The sequence below is a fragment of the Leptonychotes weddellii genome, chromosome 5 (assembly GCF_054177405.1).
Source record: "Leptonychotes weddellii isolate Sample4059 chromosome 5, ASM5417740v2, whole genome shotgun sequence".
In the NCBI taxonomy this organism is placed as follows: Eukaryota; Metazoa; Chordata; class Mammalia; order Carnivora; family Phocidae; genus Leptonychotes; species Leptonychotes weddellii.
Genome location: NC_138373.1, coordinates 35,805,477 through 35,823,150, shown reverse-complemented (window position 1 = coordinate 35,823,150; position 17,674 = coordinate 35,805,477). Strand labels below are relative to the sequence as shown.

General features: G+C 52.3%; 4 protein-coding genes across 6 annotated transcripts in view; all 4 read left to right on the top strand.

Annotated features, from left to right (window-relative positions):
- The first annotated feature begins 260 nt into the window (after positions 1–260).
- On the top strand, positions 261–1,415 carry LOC102747458 (hemoglobin subunit zeta). The gene is made up of 3 exons (XM_006751000.3): positions 261–377; positions 869–1,073; positions 1,214–1,415. The coding sequence occupies exons 1-3, from the start codon at positions 283–285 to the stop codon at positions 1,340–1,342; spliced, it is 429 nt and encodes a 142-aa protein (XP_006751063.2). The 5' UTR covers positions 261–282; the 3' UTR covers positions 1,343–1,415.
- A 10,897-nt stretch (positions 1,416–12,312) lies between these two features.
- Positions 12,313–14,554, top strand: LOC102730541 (hemoglobin subunit zeta). 2 transcript variants are annotated; one of them, XM_006732091.3, is made up of 3 exons: positions 12,313–12,983; positions 13,709–13,913; positions 14,054–14,554. In XM_006732091.3, the coding sequence occupies exons 1-3, from the start codon at positions 12,889–12,891 to the stop codon at positions 14,180–14,182; spliced, it is 429 nt and encodes a 142-aa protein (XP_006732154.1). In that variant the 5' UTR covers positions 12,313–12,888; the 3' UTR covers positions 14,183–14,554. The 2 variants fall into 2 exon arrangements, with proteins under 2 accessions (XP_006732154.1, XP_081676587.1); XM_081820461.1 differs by lacking the exon at positions 12,313–12,983 and having other exon boundaries at positions 13,168–13,913.
- Positions 14,555–14,820: 266 nt separating this feature from the next.
- HBM (hemoglobin subunit mu) lies at positions 14,821–15,727 on the top strand. Its single transcript, XM_006732092.3, has 3 exons — positions 14,821–15,055; positions 15,221–15,425; positions 15,534–15,727. The coding sequence occupies exons 1-3, from the start codon at positions 14,964–14,966 to the stop codon at positions 15,660–15,662; spliced, it is 426 nt and encodes a 141-aa protein (XP_006732155.1). The 5' UTR covers positions 14,821–14,963; the 3' UTR covers positions 15,663–15,727.
- A 1,489-nt stretch (positions 15,728–17,216) lies between these two features.
- Positions 17,217–17,674, top strand: part of LOC102731459 (hemoglobin subunit alpha-1/2) — a 4,017-nt gene continuing 3,559 nt past the window's right edge. Inside the window, exons 1-2 of one of the 2 annotated variants that reach the window (XM_081820458.1) lie at positions 17,217–17,490; positions 17,599–17,668. In XM_081820458.1, the coding sequence (XP_081676584.1) occupies positions 17,396–17,490; positions 17,599–17,668 (165 nt within the window). In that variant the 5' untranslated portion in view covers positions 17,217–17,395. The remainder of the gene's footprint in view (positions 17,491–17,598; positions 17,669–17,674) is intronic. The other variant, XM_081820459.1, reaches the window with a different exon arrangement.

The following is a 17,674-nucleotide window of genomic DNA, read 5'->3' as shown; positions in this document are numbered from 1 at the left end:
CTGGCTGGGCCCCTATCACTTCAGGACTGTGGTCAGGCTGTGGCCAACACCCCCTCTAAGGCCCTGGGTAGGAGTGGGTGGCCCCTCACCTCACCAGTGCCACCAGCCCCTGACCACCCACCCTCACTGGGTCTGATAAGGGACCCCACCCCCACAGCCCTCTCCCCTCTCCAGACCAATGGCCACAGCCCAGCCCCCACCCTGGCTCCATGTATATAAAGGGATCCTGGGGGTCGAGCACCACAGAGGCCTGTCCTAAGCACGCCCAGCTCAGCTACCACCATGTCTCTGACCAAGGCAGAGAGGACCATCATCCTGTCCATGTGGGACAAGATCTCCACTCAGGCGGATGCCATTGGCACTGAGGCCCTGGAGAGGTGAGTGCCAGATGGGCTGGGATGGAGCCAGGTGACAGTGTGGGGCCAGGGAGGACAGGGGCCAGCGAGGAGGGACCAGTGAGGAGGGGTGGATGATAGTGAGCAGGAAGAGGAGGTGAGTGGGAGGGTACATGACTGTAAGACTGTCTTTTCCACAGGGCCCAGCACCTAGGTGTCCACAAACATCTGTGGAATGAGTAAATGAATGAATTAACCAATTGCTGAATGATGGGACAGTGAGGGTGGGATTCGGCTGTGCCATAGTGGAGCCTGGGGTAATAGGGAAAATCAGCAATACGGATCCTGTCTTTGCGTAAAATTACAACATTTTGTTCAACGTGAATTGTTTGCATTAATTTTTATGTTTTAAAATACTGCGTTAAAGTATTATTTATCGTATTTCAACTGCTGGGCTTTTCAACGCCGGGTAAGTTTTGCGCCCAAGGAGCGCGGCACTGGCCTCACCAGGTGTGGCTGCCGCCCGCTCACAGGCTCTTCACCAGCTACCCGCAGACCAAGACCTACTTCCCGCACTTCGACCTGCGCCCCGGCTCCGTGCACCTGCGCGTGCACGGTGCCAAGGTGGTGGCCGCCCTGGGCGATGCGGTCAAGAGCATCGACAACGTCGCGGGCGCCCTGGCCAAGCTGAGCGAGCTGCACGCCTACATTCTGCGCGTGGACCCCGTCAACTTCAAGGTGGGCGCGGGGCCTGGGGTCCTGGCAGGGACGAGGAGCGCGGGAAGGGGCCGGGTCTCGGCCGAAGGTGCTCCGCCCCACCCCCAGAGCACGCGCTCCCGCACCCGGGCCGCTCACTGAGCCGCGCTCCCGCCCCTCAGCTCCTGTCCCACTGTCTGCTGGTCACCGTGGCCTCGCACTTCCCCGCCGACTTCACGGCCGACGCCCACACCGCCTGGGACAAGTTCCTGTCCATCGTGTCCTGCGTCCTGACCGAGAAGTACCGCTGAGCGCAGCCGCCCTACGGAGGGCGGGCTTTCCCGAACCCTCCAGCATCCCACCGACAGGCCAATAAACGAATGCAAGTCCACCTCGCCTCTGTAGTCCCTGGGGCCATCGCGGGGGGCGGCAGAGGCGTGGGGGGGGGGATGGCGGGGCTGCACCGGGTCACCAGGAGGGCTGCGGAAATCCTTTGCGCTGACCCCAGGGTCTCTCAGAGCGCAGAGCGCAGCTCAAGAGACAGGGTGTGTGGGGCGGGGGCACACGGAATCCGATGGGGTGGCAGAAAGGGCGCCCCTCAGCCATTACTTCTAGGGTCAGCGCTGGAGCTCACCTGGCCCCTCTGACCGTCCTTGGGGCCCACCGTGGTACTCTCTTCTTCCTCTGGAGTTTGTACTATTCCCTGGTTTATGCTTGATCGTAGCAAGAAAGGCGTAAGGAATGTATCTAGTCCCTCATTCATTCTTCCATTCTTCCCCTACAAAGCACTTATTGGTACATAAACCGCCCAAGCATTTTTCTAGACTCTAATACAACAGCTAAAATAAGCAAAGCCCCCTGCCCTGTGGAGCTGACAACCTAGTGGGGGATACAGATATGATATATAGTCAGATCGCAGTTCACAGAAATAAAAAAGGAAAAGAGTTCAATTTTGCCCAAAATTAGAAAAATGCAAATTAACACCACTAAAAATGAAACTCCCTCAGATCCACTTCTCAACTACCTGATGGACAAAAATCCAAGACTTTGACCACACTCTGCTGGTGGTCCCCTCTGCAGTGCGGTGGGGTGGGGAGCCGGACACAGCTATAATAGACACTGGGGCAGCTTAGTTTTCTGACCACCAGAAACCGCAGTCCATCTTCAGGCATTGAATGAATAAACCATGAAAACCCACGCAGCAGAGAACTGTAACCTGAAAAAGGAATGAGGACAGTTTCTAATAGTGGCTGTGAAGTGATGTCCAGAATTTATCAAATAAAAAGGAAAAGAAAACAGAAAAAAGTAGAATGGTGTATATATATCATGGTAGCTTTTCTGTAAGAAAGGAGAGGAGAGGGGCACCTGTTTATCTCACTCAGTAGAGCATGTGACTCTTGATCTCTGGGTAGTGAGCTCAAGTCCCACATTGGGCGTAGAGTTTACTGAAAAAAAGAAAAAAGCGACAGGAGATACAAATGTGTGTGTGCGCACACACGTGTGAATGTGTACTGTGTATGTGCATTTTGGCACATGTGTATGACTGTTCATAGCCCTGAGTATGTGCACTTGTGAGTGTTCATAAGTTTGTGTGTGTTTCTTTATATTTTTTTTAAGTAAGAACTATGCCCTACATGGGACTTAAACCCAGGACCCTGAGATCAAGAGTCACATGCTCTACCAACTGAGCCATCCAGGCACCCCTTGTGTTTGCTTATTTTTGCAAGAAGGTCTCACAAGGATAAACTGGAAATGTTTACAAATAATAATATGGGTGGGGATGAAGAGGAGGGGTGGAGGGAGCCCCCCCCCTCCAGTCTAGCTCTCTCCATGGTTTGGATCTTTCAATCATGTAAATCTTTAATATCACCAAACATAGAATCAAAAAGAGCAAAAAGTGAAAACATCAAAACTGAAAGCCAACTTAAATGAACCTGTGCAAGAATGTAAAAATATAATCACTTGGCTGTGACCAAAAGAACAGCAAAGAAATCCTAACATTCACTCAGTAGTTTATTGGTCATAATAACAGATATTGTAATTTCATAACCTTTTATTTAAAAAATTTTCAAGGGGCACCTGAGTGGCTAAGTCAGTTGAGCAACCAACTCTTGGTTTTGGCTCAGGTCATGATCTCAGGGTAGTGATCTCAGGGTGGTGAGATCAAGCCCCGCTCAATGTGAAGCCTGATGGAGATTCTCTCCCTCTCCTTGCCCCTCCCCCTCTGCTACTCCTCCTCTCTAGATAGAAAGAAAGAAAGAAAGAAGGAAAGAAAGAAAGAAAGAAAGAAAGAAAGAAAGAAAGAAAGAAAGAAAGAAAGAAAGAAAGAAGAAAGAAATATTTTTTAAAAAATTAAAAATAAAAATTTTTAAATTATCAGGGCGTCTAGGTAGCCCAGTTGGTTAAGCGACCAACTCTTGGTACCGGCTCTAGGCTGGCTGAGGAGTCTACGTAAAATAAAAATAAAAAATAGATTTCCAACTCTCAAAAAGTTGCAAGAATTAAGAAAGATGGAGAGGGGTGCCTGGGTGACTCATTCGTTAAGCGTCTGCCTTCGGCTCAGGTCATGATCCCGGGATCCTGCTCAGCAGGAAGCCTGCTTCTTCTCCCTCTCCCCTCTATGCTCTCTCTCTCTCTGCCAAATAAACAGATAAAATCTTAAAAAAAAAAAAAAAGACAAAGATGGAGAAGCAAGGGTGACTGCTTGTGAGTAAAGGGTTTCTTTTGGGGGGGGATGAAAATATTCTAAAATTGATTGTGGTGATAACTGCACAATTCCATAAATATAAGAAAGACCACTGCATTGTACACTTCAAGTGGGTGAGCGGTATGGCATGTGAATTATATCTCAATAAGTCTGTAAAATAAAATGATACTAAAAAAACACCCTCAAATACTCTTCATCAAGACTCCCCAGTCATTGGCATTCATTTGCTCACTTGCTCTTTCTTTCTGAGCCAGTCGCAAGCATAAAAGCACCCGTGGCTCTTGGCATCCATTGATGACCCTCGCCTATATCAGTTGCTACCACGATGGCAGTTCTCCATCATTCCTTCCATAGTTACTAGTAGGCATTCTACTGTAAGGAAAAGCTTTTACTTCCCATCACCTTTTTATATATATCATATTAACTCATTAATTTCCATTTTATTCAGTGGGTTATGATCTATTGCCAATCATTATTTATCTTGATCCCCAAACTGTCCCAGATTTGGACAAACTGACTCATGTGTGCTTTGATGTGTCCTCATCATCCTTTGACTACATTCCTTATTTCTGCCATAAGAAGTTCCAGACTCATCCTGTACTTTCCCTGTACCAGCCTAACATCAGCCCTATCCCACGTAGCTCTGTTTCCTCCTAGTGAAGAACGATATTTGGGAAGCAGGGAAGCAGGGTGTCACTGCTTCCAACCCCTCTCAGCTGACAGAACTAAGAGATATATTTATATTTATATACACACATGGGCGTGAGTAAATACACATGCACACATATATCTATTCTGTGTCTAAGTATATTAGAAACCATAACCTCGGGGCGCCTGGGTGGCTTAGTCGGTTAAGCGTCTGCTTTCGGCTCAGGTCATGATCCCAGGGTCCTGGGATCGAGCCCTGCATCGGCTCCCTGCTCAGCGGGGATCCTGCTTCTCCCTCTACCTCTGCCTGCCACTCTACTTGTGCTCTCTCTACCTCTCTGTCAAATAAATAAATAAATAAATAATCTTAAAAAAAAAAAAAAGAAACCATAACCTCACACCAATATCTCTAGTTATGGTCCAACACCACATGGTTTATTCTTGTCTTCTCCCTCCCACAATAGCGAGAAACCTGGCTCTCACTGTACTCAAAATATTTACTTATTTGCTCAATTCCCTGTATGTTACCAATATCCCAATTGAGTCAGCATATGCCAACTGGCACCAAGAGTCGATATCACAATTTTGAAACTACATTATTTATTTTGTAGGATAAAAGCAAATAAGTAAAAATATTATGCCATTAGGAACCACTATTTTCAGTCTAAGTGAAAATAGATGCAAATATAAAAACGGTGACATTTTTTGTTTTAAAACATTTTTTATGATTGGGGTGCCTGGTTGGCTCAGTCTGTAGAGCATGTAACTCTTAATCTCATGAGTTCAAACCCCACATGTTTACTTTGAGGAAAGGTTAGGGGCACCTGAATGGCTCAGTCGGTGAAGCGTCTGATGCTTGATTTTGGCTCAGGTCGTGATCTCAGGGTCCTGGGATCAAGCTCCCATGTCGGGCTCCCTGCTCAACTGGAATCTGCTGGAATCTCCTCTTCCTTCTGCCCCTCCCTCCCCCACTAAAATAAATAAATAAGTGGGGTTTTTTTAAAGATTAAAAAGTCTTTTATGATTTAAACTTTCTTTACTAAAAACTACATAAAATTTGAATTGGAAATATCATTGTAAACTCATGTTTTACATATATATTTCATAGTTCTGTCCACTACTAAGGTCCTAGAAGAAATGACACCCAACAGTCACAAGTTGACACAGCACCCAGATCCTGGTTCTAAACACCATCCCTCACTGAAAAGAGTCCAGACTTCCTTGAAGAAATGGCTGATTCCAGGGCAAAGACAGAGAAAGTAACGGTGAGCGAGGAATATATTATTGTTCCAGGAAGCAAGGAAATATTCACAGAGGGATGGGGTATGGCAGGAGGGCTCCCACCGGTCACGTCTGAGACAGTTTGAGCATCAAAAACTAACAACTGTAATTGTGGAGAATACTGAATAAATTAAAAATCCATGATTACATAGCATTAATCAAAAAAGAGAGAGAGAAATTTATTTGCCACTAGTAGAGTAAGAATTTGCCACCATTGATCGCTTACTGTAAAAGCTGGTAAGCAAAATAATTAAGCACAAATCCGACCTTTTAGAGAAACTGTCATTCATCTGCAGCTGATGAGGAGAGCCTCTATACAAAAGAACACCAACTCATCAATACAGAAGGAATCATCACAATTCTTTTTTTTTTTAAGATTTTATTTATTTATTTGAGAGAGAGAATGAGATAGAGAGCATGAGAGGGGGGAGGGTCAGAGAGAGAGGCAGACTCCCCGCTGAGCAGGGAGCCCGACGTGGGACTCGATCCAGGGACTCCAGGATCATGACCTGAACCGAAGGCAGCCGCTTAACCAACTGAGCCACCCAGGTGCCCGGAATCATCACAATTCTATGATCCTCGATGAAATAATGATTCAAGCAGGATCATCAATGATTGCTAAAACCGTAGGATGAAGTTTCTTTGGAATAGGATATTTCCATGGTGCCAAAACAATCGCTCCCAAATTACTACCTACCTGCAAAGGGGGAGAGAGATACCTTTACTATGGAGATATCTGATGGTTCCCTCCTTAACCAAGTGATCACACTTGGCATCACCAACAGCAGGCAACCTGACATCACATGCCTCCTGGTACCACGCAGGTCCTCAGGATCGCCTGTGACGCTGGCCAATAAGTTCTCGTTTTCTTGTGATAAAATACACAAAACACACATTTACCACTTTAACTATTTTAAAGTGAGAAACACAGTGGCATTTGGTCCGTTCACAGTGTTGTACAACAATCGCTTCTACCCATCCCAGAACTTTTCATCACCCCAAACAGAAGCTCCGTGTCCCTCAGCCCCGGGGACCACTCTGCTTTCTGTCTCTATGAATTTTTATATTCTTGAAATTGCATATAAAGGGAGTCCTATAATATGCAGACATTCATGTCTGGCTTCCTTCACTTCGTATAACGTTTCCTAAGTTGATCTATGTTTTGCGGGTGTCAGAACTTCCTTTTCCTGGCTGAATAATACTCCATTGTATGCATGTACCAATTTTGTTTATCTCTTCCTCTGGGCGGACATTGAGGTTGTTTCCACCGTTGGCTGTGTGAACTGCGATGCGACGAACATTCTCGTACAAGTTTTGTGTGGACATATGTTCTCACTCAGCTTGAGTCTTATGGTAACGACATCTAACTTGTTGGGGAGTCCCCAAGCTGAGTTCCACAGCGTCTGCCCCTTCACACTCCCAGGGTGTGAGGGTCAGTTTCTCCACTGCCTCACCAATCCTTATCTTGCTTTTTTATATTATCTATCACCATGGGTGTGAAGTGGTACGTAACTGTAGGTTTTGATTTTTATTTCTCTAACGAGTAATGAGGTTGAGCATCTTCTCATGTGCTTTTTGTGTATCTTTTTTAGAGAAAAGTCTATTCAGGTCCTTTGTCCATTTTTAAATTGGGTTGTGTTTTTGCTGTTGAGTTGTAACCATTATTTCTATATTCTGGATACAAGTTCCTTATCACATATATAGTTTGCAAATATTTCCTCCCATTCTGCGGGTTGCCTTTTTATTGCCAATAATTTTTAACCTGACTTCAAGCCTTTAGATCTGACTTCTGGTGTACAGAAAATACATGGATAAAGGGACCATCTAAAAAAAAACAACAACAACACTTCAAGCAAACCAACAGACCAATCCAAAATATAGAATGTTCTACAAGACACCTTGCCTGGGCTGTTCAAAATTCACTGATACGGAGAAAAGGTGGATGTGAGGTGGAAAGCTTCTGGAATAAGAGAATAAAGGGACAACTGAATGTTATGTGTGAACCTGGGTCAGATCTCCATTTGAACAGGTTGAACAAATTTGGGGGATGAGTGAGGAAATTTGATGCAAAATAATGTTAGTTCACTTAGATCGGCAATAAACTTGTGGTTATTTATGCCAGGACATCTCCTTATTCTAGGAGACACATGCTGAAGTGTATGGAGACAGAGCTCCAGGATGCCCACCACACACTTCCATGTTGTTCAGGAGAAAAATAAAGCACACCCTGGTATATCCCTATATATACTGACAAAGCAAATATGGCAAATGTTCACAACTGTGGGACCCAGGAGGTGGCAGTTCACAGGACCATCGTTCTTTACTGGGATACACTGGGATGGAAAGGGATATACTGTACTAACTGTAAGATCCATCCTGAGTGCCACTCCTGTCACCCTTACTCTGCCCAGCCTCACTGTCCCCCACCCCGCCTTGTTTCTCTTGAATGATGGAGGCACAGCCCTCCCGGGGGCCTTTGGACTTGCCTACTCCCTCTACTTGCTACACACATTCTTGCCCGGAGCATCTCATGGTTTATTCTCCCAACTACTCAATACTTGCTTAAATTTGCCATCCCAGCGATATCTTCTCTGGCCGCCTCGTCTAAAACTGCAACCCCCCTCAACACTGCCTACCATGTTCCCCTCTTTCTTTCCAATGTCACTGCCATCCAGCCAGAGACCCCTGGGAACACTCCTGTCCTCAAAGTTGGTTTCGTCAACATGGCCTCCTCCATGGCCATCCACCACGGGAAATGGTGGGCCTCTGAGCTAGAGGGTTGGGCCTGGTGTTTAGTGATTTGGGCTGGAGGAAGCAGGGCTTTGCCCTGGATTGGATGCTGCCAAGAAGTGGGAGGAGCCCTATGCTCTCGTATCTTAATACTTCCCGTCTAGAAGGGTGGGAAGGGCACGGGAGGCTGGAGCTGCAGTTGGCCAAGCAGCAGTCCCCCTTATCAGCCAGGATGGGGATGCTGGGCATGCCTGTGGTTTCTCTGTGTTCACATGGGGCTTTCGTCTGGAGCATCACAGTCATGGGAGAACACGGGGCTTGTGGCAACAGCCCAGGTGTCAGGGGCTTTTACTCTTCCTCACTGCTGGGCTTACCTACTGTACTCACCGTATTGTACAGTTTCCTCCCCAGAACATCAGCTCTGGCCAGCAGGTGTTTGTGTGTGTCCCCTGCTGTGCCCGCAGCTGTTAGAGCAGGCCTGGCTCAGGACAGGTGGTCAAATGTAATCCAGGAAGAGCGCATGGGGCTTCTGGGGGCTTTCAGGGTCCTGCTGGAGGTTGTGCTTGCTATGTGCCTGACATTAGGGCCTGGGGGTTCTCAGTGCCGCAAAGAGACTCTGTCCTGAGGGGAGGTGCCCAAGGTGGGACCCCCTTCTCCAGGGAGGACTCTGACCCAGAAGGACTCCTGCCCAGGAGCATGGGTGTGGGGTATGAGGTGTGGTCCCATGTGCCTGGTTGTCGGGGAGGTGCCTGCCAGGAGTGGGACCTTTGGCGTCAGCATAGGAGAGGCCCAAGTCTGAGTCTCCTGAGGCCCGGGCCCTGCCTCCAATGGGCTTTATGACTGTGCCCAGCCTCTCCTCCACTCTGGGCCTCAGTTTCCCCCAGGCCCCAGATGACCCCAGGGATCCTTCCCATTCCAAAAAACCAGTGCCTGTTTGTTCCGGTGGATCTGAAGACTTGAGTGTGTGGTCAGCCCCATGAAGGGAGGAAACAGCCTCCTTGTCCACCGTCGGGCAGCTAATGACCAAGCATTCATGGTGCTCCCAGCCCTGGGCTCTGTCTGGGCGGCAGGGCAGGCAGGACCACCAGCTCAGAGAGAAGACAACCACAGGGTTGAGGACCACTAACTCACTCAACAAGTACTTTTGGGGGAGCTTGCTCCGGGAAGTCCTGTCTGGGATTCTTGGAATAGACCAGGAAACAAAACTAAAACAAAAATTCTCTGCTTTTCGGAGCTCACATTCTACTGGAAAATAAACAAAAACAGTTATTTTCTGAGGGGGAAAAAAAAAAAAGTAGAGCAGGTGGGAGATTGCACAGACAGGGGTAGGGAGTTGCAATTTTAAATGGGGTGATCACTCTGGGCCTATGAACACGGTGACACTTAAGTGAGTGACAATATTGGGGAAGAGTCATCCAGGGGACTGAGGAGGACAGGGGGTGGGAGCAGAGCTGGGAGGGCAGGGAGCAGGAGGGGGGCAGCAGGCTTTCCCTCACTGAGGATCAGAAACCACAGCCATTTTCAGGGATGAGAGAGGAAGGTCCAGGAGGCCTGTGGTCTCTGGCCTGAACCACCAGGACCAGGGGAAAGGTGAGCAGGGAAGAACAGGCTTTGAGGGGAAGATCAGGGCTTCATTGGAGATGCACAGGTGAGGTGATGACTTGCTCCCTGGATAGAGTCTGAGCTCAGGAAGGGTGTCTACATGGATGTCAGCAGGAGTCTCAGGTCACAGATGGAGGTTAAGGTCATGAGGTGGATGAAGGGCAGACAGAGATGGGGATAGGATGGAGACTGAGAAACTACCTCAGCATAAGTTTGGGGGGTCAGGACACAAGCCTACCCCGGAGAAGAAAGAAAGGGTGGAAAATTTGGGGGGCAAAGGGTACTCTTAGCTATGCTAACCAATTGGGCAAAGTCTGGGAGGTATGCCTGGGATGGGCTTGAGGTACAGACCAAGGCCCCAGCCTGCAGGAGGAAGGGATACTGTGGACTGCCCTAGGGACTGGGGGAAAGGGTCCCTGTCTTCTGCCCTCAGGCCCTCCCTGGCTTCTCCCCAGCCCTTCTCACCAAGGCACCCTTGGGCCAAAGGTTGGTCTCATCTGCAGCCCCTGCCTCTGCCTAACCTCCGGGGATTCAAGGTTGGAAGGAGGGAGCTCAGGGCTGGCACCCTGAGACCAATTTCTACTCCAGAGTGATTAACTGTTGCTTTGATCTCTACATGTTCCTCCCCCCCCACTCCTCCGCAGGCCTGGCACACTGGGAGTCCCTCCAATCCTCTCCCCACCCTCCATTTTGGCTGGAGACCCTCTCCTGGGAGGAATTTCCAAGGTAAGGGTTGGCAGTCTCCTCTGGGTCCTCTCCCTAGCCTGGGGCCTGAATATTGTCCTCATCTTCTGTGAAGACATGGACATGGAAGTAATTTCTGCTAAACTTCAGACTTGCTCAAGTGATGGTGACGGCACCCAGCCAGCAAGGGCACCCACAGTGAGCCTCCAGTGGCTACTTTTGGTTTCAGACTTAGCTTCCCAGATGGCTGGTTCAAGTTGACTCACAGGGCCACACGTGCTGGACTGCAGTACATGAAGACGCATTTTCAAGGTAATGCAGCTGAAGGAAGAAAACAACACTAAAACGTTAGTATGACTGGTGAGATATAAGTGATTTCTATTCACCTCCATAGTCTGTAGGCTCCCTCAAGAGGTCTAAAGAACCATGCATTGGGGGCGCCTGGGTGGCTCAGTCGTTAAGCGTCTGCCTTCGGCTCAGGTCATGATCCCAGAGTCCTGGGATTGAGCCCCGCATGGGGCTCCCTGCTCAGCGGGAAGCCTGCTTCTCCCTCTCCCACTCCCCCTGCTTGTGTTCCCTCTCTCACTGTCTCTCTCTGTCAAATAAATTTTAAAAATCTTTAAAAAAAAAAAAAAAGAACCATGCATTGTTTTTATGAACGGAAAGGGTGGCTTTTAGGAAGCCTTTAAGGACACAGTGCTAACTGGCCCCCTCTAGAGCTGGGGGTGAGGACCCTGGCAGCCCCGGACTTTGGAATGGGGAGAATAACTCACCCCATGTGAGCTCTCTCGGGCATAGTTTCAGTGATTACACACACACACACACTTTTTATTAATCTCTGTGCCCAACGTGGGGCCTCAACTCACGACCCCAAGATCAAGAGTTCCATGCTCAGGGCACCTGGGTGGCTCAGTCAGTTAAGCATCAGACTCTTGGTTTCTGCTCAGGTCATGGTCTCAGGGTCGTGAGATGGAGCCCTGTGTTGGGCTCCACACTCAGTGTGGAGTTTGCTTCAGATTCTCTCTCCCTCTCCCTCCGCCTCTCCCCCGACTCCCTCTCTCGATCTCTCTCTCAAATAATAAATCAATAAATCTTTTTTAATTCCTATATTTCTTCTTTTTAAAAAGATTTATTTATTTATTTGACAGAAAAAGAGCACAAGCAGGGGGAGCTGCAGAGGGAGGGAGAAACAGGCTCCCCACTGAGCAGACCTCCATCCCAGGACCCTGGGATCATGACCCAAGCCGAAGGCAGACACTTAACCGACTGAGCCACCCAGGTGCCCCTAAAAAAATTCTTGTATTTTAAAAAGGTGTGCTTGTGAGGAAATGATTATGTTAAATTTTTAAAAATCAACCTATAATTTAACTCAAAATACACGCCTAAAAATGTACCCTTTGCAATAACACATACTAACTAAAGGAACATGTTAAGCACATTAGAAGGGTTGCCTTATAGGGGAGAAGGGAAAGGGAATGAGCTAGGAGGGTAAAGAGATAGAAATAAACCGTACAAGCTGTGCTGGGAAGGCGGCAGGCGGAGACTCATGTAATCCCAGGCTCTGAGTCAAGAGTCGAGCCTCCTCCCAGCCTGGGTGCTCAGCTTGGAGAGCGTCCCCAGTCAAGCTGCTGGGGGAGAAGAACCTCATCCAGGTGGGGAAGGGGCTACATAGCAGAGGCAGAGTGTCTGAAGCCAAGACTGTCACTTGCACCCTGTGACAGCTGGCTTCAGTGTCCCTCTGTGGACCTCAGTTCACTCATCTGTAACGTGGTTCATGAGGCAGCACAGCAAAAGCGTAAATACAGGAAGGAGGGGGAGTGCTTCTGTGAGATCCTGACGCATTCTAGGTCACCCTTCCAGCACAAGGACAGGGAGGTCAGGGACAATGACTGTGGAGGCCAGTCATGCAGCTGGGCCGACACGTGGACTCTCCACCCAGGCCTGGGCCCCTATCTCCCTGCAACTTGGACTCTAGCTGTGGCCCAGCAGGGGGAGGCTGGAGAGCCCCTCACCCCACCAGTGCCACCAGCCCCTGACCACCCACCCTCACTGGGTCTGATAAGAGACCCTACCCGCACAGCCCTCTCCCCTCTCCAGACCAATGGCCACAGCCCAGCCCCCACCCTGGCTCCGTGTATATAAAGGGATCCTGGGGGTCGAGCACCACAGAGACCTGTCCTAAGCACGCCCAGCTCAGCTACCACCATGTCTCTGACCAAGGCAGAGAGGACCATCATCCTGTCCATGTGGGACAAGATCTCCACTCAGGAGGATGCCATTGGCACTGAGGCCCTGGAGAGGTGAGTGCCAGATGGGCTGGGATGGAGCCAGGTAGGTGACGGTGTGGGGCCAGGGAGGACAGGGGCCAGCGAGGAGAGACCAGTGAGGAGGGAAGATGAACTGCATGGACTTCTGGCTGACCCTATGCTCACTGAGGCCTGAGCAGGGACAGGCCCAGGATCTTCCCAGAGGAGCATGGATGTGTTTCTTCCAAGGCCTCAACTGCCTAAGGAGGCAGTCAAGAGACTACAAGCACTAACATCAGGGTCTCTAATCCTGCCTGAAGGTGATCCCAGGTAGTTTCCCTGAAGAGATCTTCCTTGCCATAGAGCTGGAGAGGGCATTATTTCTGGCAGACCGTTCATCAGGAAGCCTGGTCAGGGGCTGGGAAGGGGGTTTCTGTGGCCAGACAAGAGGTGAAAAGGGGCTGGAGCCCTACAGTGGGTTTGCAGGGTCAACTGGGAGCAAGGAGACCTTGGAAGAGGGCTGAGGTGGGGAGCAGGGGCAAGGTTAGGTGCTGGGAGGGTGTGGAGGCAGAGGGCCTCCAGACCATGGGACCAAGCTTGGGCGAGCGGCAGCAGTCTGAGAGCAAAGTGGGTGTCAAGAATGCGATGCAGCTGCTGAGTTGGCAGGCCCCGTGGCGAGGTCGCATTTGGGTCTTCAGGCTCAGGAAAGGAAGCAGGGATCTTGGGGAGGTGGACGGGAGGCCGCCCTCCTCTGGCACTCACACGATGCCTGCACGCAGGCTCTTCACCAGCTACCCGCAGACCAAGACCTACTTCCCGCACTTCGACCTGCGCCCCGGCTCCGTGCACCTGCGCGTGCACGGTGCCAAGGTGGTGGCCGCCCTGGGCGATGCGGTCAAGAGCATCGACAACGTCGCGGGCGCCCTGGCCAAGCTGAGCGAGCTGCACGCCTACATTCTGCGCGTGGACCCCGTCAACTTCAAGGTGGGCGCGGGGCCTGGGGTCCTGGCAGGGACGAGGAGCGCGGGAAGGGGCCGGGTCTCGGCCGAAGGTGCTCCGCCCCACCCCCAGAGCACGCGCTCCCGCACCCGGGCCGCTCACTGAGCCGCGCTCCCGCCCCTCAGCTCCTGTCCCACTGTCTGCTGGTCACCGTGGCCTCGCACTTCCCCGCCGACTTCACGGCCGACGCCCACACCGCCTGGGACAAGTTCCTGTCCATCGTGTCCTGCGTCCTGACCGAGAAGTACCGCTGAGCGCAGCCGCCCTATGGAGGGCGGACTGCGGCCCCTTCCCTGCCCCTGAACCTTCCGTAATTCCTCCCCGGATTCTCCAATAAATGGATGAGGACGGAGTGGCCCCTGCGTTCGGTATTGGCGGGAAAGGGGGGGAGTGAAAGAAAGCGAGAGCCGCAGGAATGCGGCCGACCCCCGTGTCACCAGCGGCTTGAAAGCCACCCCAAGGGTGCTGTGGGGCGATCCGTGCGCCTGCGGACCCCAGAGTCGGGAAGGGGCAGAGCAGGTCAAAGAGGCGTTTGCTCCTCTCCTGCTTCCCAAATCGCCCAAAGATTGTTGCTTTACTCAGCGTGTTGGGTGAGCGTCGGCGCTCGGGAGGCTTTTCCTCAAAGCCTGCTGTCATAGCTCCCGCGCTGCGGGGACCCATGATACGATCCCCCGTCCCGCGGGGAAAAGGGGGTTCCCTGCCCAGCGCTCTTTCTCCCAATCCCTCCACTGGCTCCCTCCTGGAGAGGTTCTAACTTTGCCCGCGCGGGAGTAATTCCAGATCCAGCTAAAGTCTGCAGCAAAAGCACGCACGCACAGCCGCGTGAGTCACTGCGGGCAAGCTGGAGCCCCGCCAGGCGGTGGCCTCCGCGGCGATCGGGACCTGGGCTGGAGACACTTCCCGGTGCTAGCCGAGGGTCCCCGCGTTCCCGCCGCCGTCCTGCAGATAAGGGCAGGCGGGGTGCCTGGGGTGTGAGGAGGCTATAAGGAGGCCGGCGCGGCGGGAGGGGCCCCCAGAGCACGCCCCGCCAGCGCCATGCTCAGCGCCCAAGAGCGCATCCAGGTGGCGCAGGTCTGGGACCTGATCGCTGGCCACGAGGCGTCCTTTGGGGCGGAGCTGCTGCTCAGGTGGGTTGAGGCGGGGTTTCCAGGCTCGCAGGGAGGCGGTCACAGGGGGTTGGGGCCGGAGTCCGAGGAGCGGCCCAGGCGGGAGATTTCCGGGTGTCTGGGCAGTGCAGGCGCTGGGAGGACCCCAGGCGGCCGCCCTCCTCACTCACCGACCTGCTCCGTCAGGCTCTTCACCGTCTACCCCAGCACCAAGAGCTACTTCAAGCACCTGGGCTTCTGCCCTGACGAGACTCAGCTGCTGACCCACGGACAACGCATGCTCGAGGCAGTGGGCGTGGCCGTGCAGCACATGGACAACCTGCGCGCGGCGCTGAGCCCGCTCGCCGACCTGCACGCGCAAGTGCTACGCGTGGACCCCTCCAACTTCCCTGTGAGCCCGCCCGGGCCTCCGTAGGGTTCGCGCGCGCGCAGCCGGGGTTGGGGCTGGACAGGGAATTGGCAAAGGCAGTCCCCCTTTCATCCGCCCCTTCTCCCACAGCTGCTGATCCAGTGTTTCCAGGTGGTGCTGGCCTCCCACCTGCAGGGCGAGTTCACCGTAGAGATGCAGGCGGCATGGGATAAGTTCTTGACCGGCGTGGCGGTGGTGCTGACCGAGAAGTACCGCTGAGTCCCCTGCCCCGCCGGCTTAGATCTCTGTATGTCAATAAACAGGCCTCAAACGGCCGGACCCTGCGCGTGTGTGGTCTTTGGGGAGCTGGTGGGCTGAGGTTATTGCGCCTTGGCAGAGAACCTCCGGGTCCTGTGCGGAGCCTCCCGGAATCTTAAGGCGCGATCCCAGACCTCTGCGCACAAAGGAACAGGGGCCCAGGACTCTCAAATGGGGACAGTTCCTGGGTTGACGTTCCCGGGTCTGGGCAGGGTGTGGATCCCCAAAGACTTGAACAAAACAATTGCCTTCCTGTGATGGGGAAATGGGGGGGACAGGTGGGTGCTAAGATGAGGAAGGTTCTCAGGGTGCAGTTCATTTCCAACACACCCACGGTGACACACCGTTCACAAAGCACGTTTGCATTCATTCAATCATTCATTCATTCTCCCTCCATCCCTTCCGCTGGGGGCTACCAGCTGGAATCCTCACCTCTGGCAGACAAATGCAGGCACCTAGGACCAAGGGTCAAGTTCCTGACCAGAGGTCAGAGTTAGGGGCCAGGACCCCTCTGACCTTCTTTGCTTCCTCCCCTCCCCCTGGCACTCAGTCGGCAGTGAACTTTGCCCTAGCCAAGTTAGCCCCTTCCTCTGAATCTCCTGGGGTGGGGGACTGGGGTAGGAACTCCTGATGGCCACGATCAGGCAGACAGAGCAGGTTTCTAACCCCGTTCACACAACAGCTCTGTGATACTGGACATGTCCAGGAGCAATCTGACCCTAATGCATCCGATGTAAACACAAACAAACAAAAAGCTGACCCCTCGCTGGGTCTTTGAAGTAATTTATAAGATCATAAAGCAGGGTCAGTACCTGGCAGGCCCAGGGCCACCCAACCTCCACTCCAGCCCCAGCCAAACCTTTCAGTCTCTGTGGGTCCCCCAACCAAGGCGTTCCTCTCCTTCACCCCCAGACCCAGTCCCCAGGGTCAATCTCTCCCCCCTCCCTGACATTGGGGCAGGAATCTTAGCTCTCTACTGAGAACCTTCTCTGACAACAGAACGAGGCCAGGGAGAGGGACTCGGGGAGCTCGCTAGATTCTGAATGAGGAAGGTTCCCGCTAACAATCTCCGTGGGTGCAGGGAGCACTGAGCCCGACCTGACCAGATGCGCCCAAGTCCGAAGGATGCCAGAGGGTAAGCCCTGACGGTGCCTCTGCCGAACTACCCACCCCACTCTGCAGTCGGTGCCTGCACCTGTTACCCTGCGGTGGTGGGGAGTGCCTGCTCACCATTAGGGGAAGGAGGGCTTGGAGCACCTGATCCCACATTATCTCCTTCACCCTCATTATTTACATGGACAATCTACAGCTCTTGGTCCTGGGTAAAGTTTGGTGCAAAAACAGCTTGTTTCACTTCAGAAAATATTGTACTCTCCTCCCCAACCAGCAAATACCCCAGGTTCGGAGCCAAAAGCAGGTGCAAAGCGGGTGGGTCAGGAACCTGTGTGGGCTCCCTGGAACCACAGGAGTGGAAATGGAGGGTACCATAGAGAACTGGATCTTGGTCTGCGCTGGACGGGGAGAGGGCGGCCTTGGGACCCCCACCAGCACTCACTGGGGACACCTCCTGGCACCGGGCCAGCCAATGAGTGCGGCCCGGGCGGGCGTGCCCCTCGCGCCCCAGGCATAAATGCTCTGCACACTCCCCACCCGGCGCATTTCTGGTCCTCACACAGACTCAGAAAGAACCCACCATGGTGCTGTCTCCTGCCGACAAGACCAACGTCAAGACCACCTGGGATAAGATTGGCGGCCATGCTGGCGAGTATGGCGGAGAGGCTCTGGAGAGGTGAGGACCCAACCCTCCCCTGTTGGGATCAGGGCTCGGGGACCCCTCACGACCCTTGTCCTCCGCCGCCCCACCTAACCCTGGCTCGCCCAACCCTTCCTCCCGCAGGACCTTCATGGCCTTCCCCACCACCAAGACCTACTTCCCCCACTTCGACCTGAGCCCCGGCTCCGCCCAGGTCAAG

Coding starts and splice junctions, on each gene's coding strand:
- LOC102747458 (XM_006751000.3), top strand. CDS start 283: ATGTCTCTGACCAAGGCAGAGAGGACCATCATCCTGTCCATGTGGGAC. Junction 378..868: donor GGCACTGAGGCCCTGGAGAG/GTGAGTGCCAGA, acceptor GCCCGCTCACAG/GCTCTTCACCAGCTACCCGC. Junction 1,074..1,213: donor TGGACCCCGTCAACTTCAAG/GTGGGCGCGGGG, acceptor CCCGCCCCTCAG/CTCCTGTCCCACTGTCTGCT.
- LOC102730541 (XM_081820461.1), top strand. CDS start 13,515: ATGGGACCAAGCTTGGGCGAGCGGCAGCAGTCTGAGAGCAAAGTGGGT. Junction 13,914..14,053: donor TGGACCCCGTCAACTTCAAG/GTGGGCGCGGGG, acceptor CCCGCCCCTCAG/CTCCTGTCCCACTGTCTGCT.
- HBM (XM_006732092.3), top strand. CDS start 14,964: ATGCTCAGCGCCCAAGAGCGCATCCAGGTGGCGCAGGTCTGGGACCTG. Junction 15,056..15,220: donor GGGGCGGAGCTGCTGCTCAG/GTGGGTTGAGGC, acceptor CTGCTCCGTCAG/GCTCTTCACCGTCTACCCCA. Junction 15,426..15,533: donor TGGACCCCTCCAACTTCCCT/GTGAGCCCGCCC, acceptor CTTCTCCCACAG/CTGCTGATCCAGTGTTTCCA.